Here is an 11,142-nt window from a genome sequence, read left to right as displayed (position 1 = left end):
TTTTGTATCCCGTTCCCGGTATTAGGTTCCCCACCGTTACAAGTTGACATAATGCAAATTAGCAAGGGACATCATAAAAATCCGTCTGAGAATAAAGGTTTTGGAACAGCATACCCTTCATAACTTAAAGACCAGATATTTAAACCAAATGCACTTAACAAGACAGTTAACCTGAAACTTCAGTTCAGTCGCCAGTGGGTTGACAAGTCCAAATATTTTTTATTTTTTAACAAATACGTAAATACCAGGCTATACGTTATCCAGGCAGCTTTCAGCTGCAGCTTCCAGTAATACTCTGGGGTGGAATAATACCCCAACGACCCGCTTTGATTATAAACTATTTTCGCGTGGGAATCAGTTTCTCTGTCTCCCTCCCCCCTAGACGCTGAGATCTTTTACTGCCTTTTATTTCGATGTTTAAGTATTTATTCCGGAATGATGGGTTTTGTAATTGGAACTGCAATTTCTTTTTTGTACCCTTGAAGACAGCACGTGCAGGTATCAGTGCCGTTGTTGTGTTTATCATCTCAATTAATCGGCTACTTCTCTAAAGAGAATCGTGATTTTTGGTTTATTAATGCACGCACCCACCCCCAGCTGTACCAAGATTCTTCCTCTGGGAAAAGAGAAATCTCCAGTTAGAAGAGCGTATCTCCAGTCCGTTTCTTGGTTTAGGGACACTTGGGGATCCCACATTCGTGTTCTGACAACAGGACTTGAAAACTATTTTTGCAAATGCAAACTCATTCGAAGGCATCAACTTACAGCATCGAGCTCAGGATCGCACTCTCGACATTTCGACCCCCAGAACAGGAATAAAAGTGCTAGGTTTGGGCTTTAGGAGTTTTGGGTTTTTTTGGTGTGGGTTTTGTTTTTTTTTTTTAGGTAGGGGGAAGTAATAGGAAAGAAAGAGAGAAAGAAAGAAACTAGCAGCACGAAATGAGAGAGAACTGAAGAAGCCGGCATGGGAGAACGTCTTTGCTTCGCCTCTGCCTCATAAAAATGCCACTCGTTTGCAAAAGAAGGGGAAGAAAATCTCCTCGCCTGCCCAGAGCAGTGAGCAGTGCTGGACCCCAGAACTAAGGATGTTTTGGGGATGGAATGGCATCGCTAGGGCTTCCTTCGCCACGCTGCGGTCGTGTCCGCGAACGCTTATTGTGCAGGATGATCACGCAGTGTTTTATTGTTGCTGTTTTGTTGATGTTTTATTTATTTGTTTGTTTGCTTTTCCTTCGGAGGTGGGCAAAAATCAGTGTAACAATGGCAGTGACACGAACAGTAAAAAAAGCACATGCGTGTCCCTGAGGACGGTACCATGTTATCCTGACGGCTCTGTCTTCCCCAGGGTATTGTATTTCCCTGGTTCCTCGGGACGATGTAATACACCCAAGCAATTTTTCCCCCCTTCACGGATCTAAAGGAGTGTGAATGGATGGATGAATAGAAAAACAAATAAGCAAGGAGATTATGGCCTCAGGATTAATTATAAAGCAGTTTTAACCTTTTTCTTTCGAGGGTTGTTTTGCTTTGCCTGCTTCGCCCGGGTAGTTTGCCTCCCGCCGGACCCAAGCAGGGCTTTGAGGCTCCCGACCCGCGGGGGATCCGCGGGGCTCCTCACGCCGCAGAACCCCGCCCGGGGTGCGGGGAGAGACCGTCTCGGGCCGCGAGAGGAGGGACGGGAGGAAGGCACCGAGGTCAGGAGAGCTGGGGCGTAAAGTGGGGACCGGGAGGGATGCTGGGGCGGGAGAGAGAAGCGGCTCTAGGTCGGCAGCGGACCCCTCACAGGTAAGCGGCTCCTGGGATCCTCTCGGAGGATCTTCTCAGGGAGGGAGAACCACTTGCGATCCCCAGATCCTCCCGGAGGGAGCAGATCCCTCCCTCCATCCTCCCCCCACTGTTTTTTTCTGCCTTTCTCCCCCTCCCTCTCTGGGCAGGTCCCGGTGCGCCCTGTCCCGCGGCTCGGCGGGGCCAGCCGGGAGCGGTGCGGTGCGGAGCGATGCGGTGCGGTGCGGTGCGGAGCGGCGGGCCGGCGCAGGCAGCGCGGCCGCGCAGCGCAGCCGGGGGAGCCGCCGCTCCGCCACCGGAGCCGCAGCGGGACACACCCCCCCCACAAGGGCCCCCCACGGGAGGCCGCTCCGCCGCGGGGGGCCGCGCGTAGCGGGCCCCGGGGAGATGCCCCGGGGGAGGCTGCGGGAGCCGGGCGGGGGGGCGAGATCGCACACTTGCGGGCTGCGAGCCCCGGGCTGCTGCGCCTCCAGGAGAAGCGGGTTGAAAAGTTGGTTCTTCCCAGCCAGAAACTTTCTCCCTGCGTGCGCATGCCCGGAGTCTGGTGGGAGGTTGAGGGGGGAGCTGGGAGGGGGGGTTGAAATAAGGAGGAGGCTGGAGGGAAGGGATCGGTTCAGTCTGAGCTCGGCTGCTCCCGGGCGCGTTTGCACTCCGGCTCACGCAGGCGGCGCCGGGAGCAGCAGCAGCAGCAGCAGCAGGAGGAGGAGGAGGAGGAGGAGAGGGCGACGGCAGCAGCAGCAGCAGCAGCAGCAGCAGCAGCAGCAGCAGGGCAGCACCTCTGTCTCCATCAGCCAGAGCACCTGGACACCTGGCCCCGCTGCTCTCTCGGATCTGCCTGTACCCGCTGGAGGAGCAGTGGGGTGGGGTGGGGAGAGCGCTGTGCCCCCCAGGGCCAGCACAGAAACTGACCGAGCCCGACCTCTTTTTTTTTTTCTTTTTTTTTTTTTTTGTTTTTTCCTAGTATTTTGTTTCACCAGCTCCAATTTAGCCCAGGATCTTTTAACTGCTGCCAGCGGTGGAGCACAGATCGGGATTAGGTAAATAAAAAGAACAACTCATTTTGTTTGGTTTTTGTTTTGCCAAGCTTCGGAGGTTGGGGATATCGATCCAAACACCTCCTTTTCTCTCCCTCCTTTCTTTCTTTCCCCCCCATCCCCTCCCACCACCCCCTGGCTGGTGCAGAAGAAGCGGGGAAATAGTGGCTTCCGTGAGGAGGACTGTTCTCCTCGGGGCGGGCGGGGGGCTGGGGGAAGCCTTCACATGGCGCTCGGATATTTTGATGCTATTTAAAGATTTGTCTTCCCCTTTCAAAGTTGTTTATCCCCCCTTGCGGAGAAGCTGTGTTTTTAACCCGAGCTAAAAATGACACATGCGAGCTGCAAAGCAGAAGCCTGAATGTCCTTTATGGACTTGAACGTGCAGCTTCTCTCCTCTCTACTCTTTCTTTTTCTTTCCTTTTCTTTCTTTCTTTCTTCCTTTCTTTCTTTCTTTCTCTCCTACTCTATTTTTAGTGTTCTAGGGTCCGAGAAGCCTTCTCTGTTTCCTCCCAAGGCCGTAACTGAAATCAATCCGGTGTTTATATATTTGTCTGAATGGATCAAAACAAGTTCAGCGTACGGAGAGGCTGAGCTTCTCCCGTGGCCGAGCCTGTGAAGTGTCAGTGCAAAGCCGAGGATTAGGGTGTAGTTGTTGTAGTTGGCTTCTGGGAGGGAAACTGTAAAAATAGAGCGCTTTGGAGACGGCCGTAGTGCTGCGGCAGTTGTCCGGTAACAGGCGAGCGGGGCGGGAGGGCCAGAGCCCTGTCCCGGGCAGGTGCACAGTAGGTCCAGTTCAGTAAGTCCGAAGCCAAGCCCTAGAGCAGCGCCGAGCTCGGGGCCAGGGGAGTGAGAACGCCCTGCGCGGCCCCGCGGCGGAGCTCGGCTGCGGGAGCACGCCCGGGGACGGCGCCGCCGGGGTCGGCCAGGCCCGGGGGCGCGCCTCGGGGCCCCGCGGGGGGGCCGCCCCCAAAGTTTTGCTCCCCACCCTTGGCCGTGCCTGCTGGGGCCGCGGCCGTGGGAGGCGAGGGGTGCGGAGGGAAGGGACCCTGTGCCGCCGGGGAGAGGGAGGGCGGTTATTCGTGCGCGGGGGGAGGCACTGGGGGTTTCTCCAGGGAGGAGAGGATTAATCTTGCGCTGGGGGCCTTTCTACACCCGAGGGGATTAAAAAGAAACCCAAACCCACATAGAAAACCCCCAAACCAGCCTGAATCTTCTGCATGGAGAGGACCGAGGAGCCTGGTCCCTGCGGCCGGCCCGCCGGCACCCACCCGCGCCCGCCTCCCGCGGGGCCGCGCTCCCGCCCGCGGTGCCTCTGTCCCACCAGGATCCGGACCCGGGGACTTTTTTGCTGTTGTTGTTTCGGATAAAGGCTGCCCCGGGCAGCGTAGCGATCGCTGGTGCAGTCTGTTGTTGTTGTCGTTATTATTGCGAGACGAAAATAAATCCGCCGCGTTGACCCGCATTCGCAACGGTGGTCTGGAGAAACTTGTCAGCACTGATTTCGTGATAAAATGTGAATGATGATTTTATAAGGATCGAGCGGAGGTATCCAAGGCACATGCTGACTGAGTCCTTCCAGTCCTCATTAATGTTAGCAATTAACTCTTTCACGCTCAATTAGCCCCGAATAAACCTGCTTTAATAGATTCTGCACACTTCATTAATACTCTGAATAAATCTGTGCTGAACAATGCACTTTATTCCTCAAGAGCACCACGCTCCAATAATACGGAGCGAAAGGGCAATTTTATTCCTTTTCCAGTTAGTTTCCCAAACACAGATAAATTGTAAGCCCTATTTCCTCGCTTAAACTGATAGGAAGGAAAAATCTCGTTCCCTCAAAGGGGACAAAATAAGCAGCCGACCTGGGGCAAAATGTCGCACACCGATGCGATGCGGCCGAAAGAACAGGGCTACCAGACTTTAAAGGACTCAGGCAAGGCAAGGGAACTTATTTTTGACAGATGAACCTGATCGCTGTAGTTCGAGACTATCGCAAGAATGCAGCATTTTATGTCCGCTACTTTATCATGTTTGTAAAAATAAGCAACGTTCTCAGGGTAATTTACCTCCTCCATTCTTCCATGTGGAACTAATTAGCAAACCTCATTATTTATGAGTCAGGTATTTAATGTAACAAATATCCCTTTCAAAGGACACGTCGGAAATTGATAATTCAAAGTAGAAAGGAAAAATACCGACTAGCCACAAGTTTACTTAAAAATCCATTTTATTTCGCCCCTCACTATGATACCAGCAAAAAGCCTGGTGGATTTTTCTTTTTCTCTGTCTTTTTTTTTTTTTTTTTTTTCCACGTATAGGGGAGGTAGAATTTAATCTGGAAGGTTAAGATTACAATGGTCTTAAAACAATGGCAACTGGACAATAGCATTACCGTATCTTCAAGCAGGACAAAGGGTAAGAAAGCTGGAGACAGATGTAGTCTTTCAAGTTTATGATCCTATTTTGCAGGGTAAATTTATCTTGGCATGAGTGGGTTTTGTTTCAGTCAGAACACAAGCGGTTTGTTCTTAATTACTCACCGAGCTAGTTTGTGTTAAAAAAGAAAACCCCGCACAGTTTTATTGTGATGGGGGAATTCAAGCAGAGAACTCGCGGGGTCTTCTTCTGTAAAAAAAAATAAAAATAAAATAAAATAAAAAAGAAGCCCCGATAACGATCTGTTTACATGAAACAGAATTAAAGGTGGAGGTGACACCGAAATCAAAGAAACATTGATCTCTCTGCGGGCAAGCGGGAGAGCGGAGAGTTACTGCGCTGTGAAACGTGTTGGCTTTGATGTCCCGGAGAGAGGGGACATCTTTATGAAATACTCTGCTCTTCATCTATATTTTTGACTATCCCGGTCGCGCAGAGCAGAAGTGTAGCTTACATTTCTGGAGAAGTGCCAACAAACTTGTAGTAACGTGAACACTCCGCTCCCACCTCCGCTTTTCTTTTTTTTTTTTTTTTTTTCTCTTTTTTTCTTTTTCCCTTGTTTTATTTCTTTTCTTTTCTTTTTCTTTTCCAAAAAATAATAGAACTGCTCACAAAAAAAAAAAAAAGGAAAAACAACCAACCCCAAAACAAAAAATTAAAACAAAAACAAAAACCCGCAGTGCAATGGATGCTATTACAACCCGACTATATTTCTCCTTGGTTTCTGCCCTCTCCTTCGTTTGGGAAATCGAAAGAGAATTTTTAAAATGTTGTAGAGCAAGTATTTACCCAAATTGACATAGTAGGTGTTTGCTTATATATTCCATATTAAATGTTTTCTAAGGTTGATAAGAAAGAAAGAGGATAAGCTCAGAAATTAACTCAGTTTGCAAAAACATGTTTCATGCTTGAGAGAACTAGGGATACCTAGACAGGAAAACAGACACGGAGCCATTGTGACAGGCAGAAAGGGTCATTTCAGGTACATGGAAAGGAGTGTTTTCCACGCACTTTGTTCTTGGCGTCATCGATTGAGGCGTTTGTGCTGCGAGGTGGACACACCTGGTGTATGGCCAGCACTGACAAAATAAAAAGCATTTCCCCAGTAGAACAACAAAACAGCCTGGTTGGTTCATCGGCCCTAAATAGTTAAAAAAAGAGGGGAAAAAAAAAAAAGAAGAGAGGGAGGAGAATGCAATGTGTGCATTCCTCAATCAGCCACTATCCAAAATGTGTCCAATTAAAAAAGGCAAAATGACACAATCTCATATTCTGGGTCATTGCGATGGAATTCCTCTAAGGTTTGAGTCTTTCTTCCTGCTGCTGATTTATGTAAAGCGATGTGAAAGGTGGACCCGGTGTATAGAGCTGCTCAGAGCAAGCTTCTCCTTCTCACACCCTCCCAGCCGCAGCTCATCGGTCCAGGCAACAGCCCACATATAAATCAGATTTGTTTCCCTGCTCTCTAGACCTCTTCCGCCACCATTTTCCACCCTCCCAGCCCTCCAGGCCAGAGGGACAATTACTGCTCTGCAGTGCTTGGCTGCCTCCTTTTCCCCAAAGGGGCTTTGCTCTTCACGTGGGGATGGACTGACCCTCCAGGCTGAGAGCTGTGAGGGTCCTGCCCTGACCCTGTGGGGATCTTGTGGGGATCCTATGGTGACTCAGCAGGAACCCCATGGGTTCTTCTGGGCACCTTGTGTGGATCCTGTGGGAACCTGTGGGATCTTATGAGCACCCTGCTGGGACTCTACGGGGACCCTATGGGGATCCTGCAGGAAAGCAGCCTCACCGAGGGCAAACCCCAGAGACTGCTTGTGGGAAGGCAAGTGCAAGCTGTGGGCTGCGGAGTAAGGAGGAGGCTCCCTGGATGCAGGGACATGATGCCTCCAAAAGCTGTGGGTGCTCTCCTGCACCCGCAAAGAGCGGAAGCTGCGTCCCCACCACCAACCCTCGGTGGTCTGCAAATTCAGACCTGACAGCAGTAGGTCTGAATTTGCAGGCAGGGCCAGATGCGTCTTGATGCTGCTGCCTGGCAGTATTTTCCCCTCCACCTTGTGGGGTGAAAAGGGTAGGCATCTGGCCCAGAGAAGAGGCTGGGGGCTTGTCGGGACCCTGAAACACACAGGAAAGTGGTGGCACCCAACCCAGGGAAGGGCTGCGGCCCTGCAGCTGGTGGACTGGCTGTCCTCATGGGAAGGGTCCCTCCAGCCCTCACCTTTTCCCCTTTGGATGGGTTCTAATTAAGTGATTGCCTAAATTAGGATGTGGGCTTGAAGCCAGGCACTTCCCCCTGGGGTGAGCAAGTGGCACGTCAGACTTGTCACCTGGATTGTTTTTGCAGTGCATAAGGGAGGGCTGTGGGCTGTTCCCATCCCTCTCCCCCTGCAGAAAAATGGGGATTTTCTTTTTTTTCAATGAGGGAGGACGTGCAGTTCTGAGCACCCAATGGCCTCCGTCAGCCCAGAGGCAGAGGCTTGTCTGAGGCCAGACCTCAAGGAGGTGAGTGAACCAGGGACAGTGAGCTCTCTGCGCTCCCTCCCCACACCACCTCAAGGGTCGGGGCTAAAGGCAGTTTTTGTGGACAGATGTAGTGGGCAGTATCCCACCATTTTCTAAAGGCTGAGGACGCTCAGGAATGGATTTTAAATTACACAGGAGAAACCTCAGCTTTGTAGGTCAAAATGGCACCTCTTCACTGTCCCTGTGCAGAGGGTCATGGGAGGTCTACCTGGCACAGGAATGCTGTTGTGGGGGTGAATGACTGTGGACAGGGTACAACTGTTGTGTGCGAGGGATGGGGAGAGAAAGAAGCTGGAGACCTGTGGGGATACACTCGCTGCCAGGAGCTGGTCAGGCGTCTCTAAGTCCAAGTCAGTCTCCTCCCATGGCTTTGGAAAAAGGCATTAATGAGGAGTGAGGTGAGAAATTAACTCTGCTTTTATCTATGTATAAATGCACCTTTCCCTCTTCCCCTCTTCATCTTTATTTTCCAGATCTTTTCCTCCCCTATTCCCAAGATCCTCCTCCTGAGTGGCCACCATGGGAAGTAAGACCCTGCCGGCCCCAGTGCCTATCCATCCTTCCCTCCAGCTCACCAACTACTCCTTCCTGCAAGCATTCAACGGGCTGCCTGCCGTGCCCTCTGACCACCTCTCCAACCTCTACGGCTTCAGCGCCCTGCACGCCGTACACCTGCACCAGTGGACTTTGGGGTACCCGGCCATGCATCTGCCCCGCTCCTCCTTCTCCAAGGTGCCCAGCGTGTCAAGCCTGGTGGATGCACGGTTCCAGCTGCCGACATTCCCTCTCTTCCCACATGTCATCCAGCCCAAGCAAGAGGCCACCAATGTGACCTTAAAAGCCAAACCCCGCTTCGACTTTGCCAACTTAGCAGTGGCTGCCACACAAGAGGACCACTCTAAACTGGGACAGGCAGACAGTCAGGGCTCACCCCCAGGGCTGGGGTCTTTGCTTGAGGTGACTAAACTCTCTCCAGAGAAGAAACCGACGCGGGGAAGGTTACCATCCAAAACCAAGAAGGAGTTCGTGTGTAAATTCTGCGGCAGGCACTTCACCAAGTCCTACAACCTTTTGATTCATGAAAGAACCCACACCGATGAACGGCCCTACACGTGTGACATCTGCCACAAGGCCTTCAGAAGACAGGATCACCTGAGGGATCACAGGTAACAATTCTTCTCCTGTCCTTTTTTCCTTGTGTATCTGTAGTCTCCCGATTACACACCTACACTCACGAAGGTGCTTGTAAGAAAAGTCATATCCCTGGCCAGCCAGCAGTGTTCCCTCTAGGTTTTCCTTTTTCTGCTGCTGGTGGATAAGCCCAGATAACTTACTTCAGAAAACAGGCCACAAAAATGACTTGCACAGCCTCCTTCTTAACTTCCACAGACATTTTCGCCCTCTGTTTGCGTCTTCTTGGGTCCTCTGCCTTTGTGATCATTTAGAAGTGCCATGAAGACATACAGCCTGGTGATCTAAAGTCACAGAAGTTGCTCTTTATCCCTAAGAAAGGCACCCTTGTAGCCTCCAACACCCCACCCTCTTCGTGCACACACACATACGGGTGATCGCCCGAGTGCCGCACTCCAGCGCTCTTGGTCTCGGCAGTAGGTGTAAAAAGCTCCAGCGTGCTCTCCATCAGGTAGGTCACTGCTGAGTTCAGGCCGGTTATTTCTGACATCTTGATTGTTTTTCTCTCCCTAGATATATCCATTCTAAAGAAAAGCCTTTTAAGTGTCAAGAATGTGGGAAAGGATTTTGCCAGTCCAGAACGCTAGCTGTCCACAAGACACTGCACACGCAAGTAAAGGAACTGAAACCTGCCAAACTTAAGTGCTGAATCTCCAACTTCTATGAACTTTTCCTCCCCTTCAGACTTTACACCAAAACCAGAGCAGAAACAAAACTTTCAGGATGGGAGCACTGAACTTTGGGTTTTGTTTTTGTTTGTACTTTCAAAAGAGCAAAATCTGCCCCCCCCCCAACAACTAACTTCCTAAGTCGTGGGTGAAAAGATTATTCTGCATTTAAAATATACATGAATGGTGCAGAGAGCGTTAGCTGACTTGTGTGGCTTTGATAAACTTTATGCCAAAAGGTGGTGCTCACGTGTTGGACAGGAATCTCTTTAAAACCAAACAAAAACCCACAAGCCCCCACCCCCCAATCCCAACCAAAAAAACCACCCCCAAATCGTAGCTTCCAAAAGTATTACTTTTTTTTTTTTTAAAAAAAAACCCAACCTCTTATTTTATACTTTTTTTTTTTTTGACTGTATAAAGCTTCTTATTTTTACACTTCAGGAAATACAGAGAATTCTGGAAGATGATTAAGAACTGAAACGGTGGTTTCTCATCACAGCACCATTAGGACAAGGAGAAGGGCAACTTACAACCCTCGTTTGCTAGTTTGTTTTCTTAAAAGGAGAAGAAAATTAATGTTTGGAAATGACCGAAATCTCTCAAGTGAGGAGTCCTATCATGCGCTAAAAATCGCATCCAGATCTTAGACCTGTGGGTCCCTGGTGTTTGGGACAAATCAGTGTTCATGGGACATGGAGACCTTTTTTTGTGCCTTGTGGTCTAGTGCGCTGTGAGGAGGTTTGTAACTTGTGGACTTATTTAAAACAACCCAGAGGAAAGAAAGATGGCAATACGTCAAACTGGCGGTATGCACAACGCGGTTTTAGTGGTACTTTAAAGCCTTCGTGTGTCCTGATGAGGGAGAACAAATCTCAACCTGAGAGCATATTTTTTTAAATGCTGGCTTTCTGAACAGTGTACTCAAATTAAGAGACATTCCAATAAGTTTTGTTTATTAAAAAAAAAAAAGTTGTATGGCTGTTTGGCACTTTATGCTGATTATTGGTAATTGACATTTATCACTGGATTGTGTGTGTTTTTTAAGTATTAAAATAAATCGTTATTTTACAGGCAAGTCTGCATGGACTACATCTGTGTTCATTTGGTTTCTGGTCTCTTCCCTAGCAACCCTTCTCTATCAATATTCAGAATCTTTCTTCTTCCTTTTTTTCTTTTTTCTTTTTTTTTTTTTTTTTTTTGAGTTAGCTTGTTATTTCCTCAGTGCTTGTTGCTACCAGCCTTGGAAAGTCTGGATCTTTCCTTTAAGCATAAGCTTCCACGCTTCCCTCTCCTCATTTTCTTTTTCTCCACTGCCCCATTTTTTTAAAAGGTTTTTTTTTTTTTTTTTTTTTTTACTTTTAAGGCTGACTAAAGTAAACAGATCTGCAAGGAGTCAAATAATTTTGCCGCTAGTGCGGAAAAAAAAAAATCATCTTGGGCAACTAAATCTTGGGTATTAGCTGATAAGATTAGGTGTCAGAAGTGTTACAAAACAA

The 11,142-nt window shown here is 49.3% G+C and overlaps 1 protein-coding gene across 1 annotated transcript; it reads left to right on the top strand.

Annotated features, from left to right (window-relative positions):
• The first annotated feature begins 2,363 nt into the window (after window positions 1-2,363).
• Window positions 2,364-10,721, top strand: OSR1 (odd-skipped related transcription factor 1). Its single transcript, XM_064448100.1, has 3 exons — window positions 2,364-2,822; window positions 8,258-8,950; window positions 9,489-10,721. Exons 2-3 carry the CDS (start codon window positions 8,304-8,306, stop codon window positions 9,622-9,624), a joined length of 783 nt encoding a protein of 260 aa, XP_064304170.1. The 5' UTR covers window positions 2,364-2,822; window positions 8,258-8,303; the 3' UTR covers window positions 9,625-10,721.
• The last annotated feature ends 421 nt before the right edge of the window (window positions 10,722-11,142 follow it).

The sequence above is a fragment of the Phalacrocorax carbo genome, chromosome 3, assembly GCF_963921805.1.
Source record: "Phalacrocorax carbo chromosome 3, bPhaCar2.1, whole genome shotgun sequence".
NCBI classification, from domain to species: domain Eukaryota; kingdom Metazoa; phylum Chordata; class Aves; order Suliformes; family Phalacrocoracidae; genus Phalacrocorax; species Phalacrocorax carbo.
The sequence above is the reverse complement of the archived record's forward strand: the minus strand, read 5'-3'. Positions and strand labels throughout refer to the sequence as shown.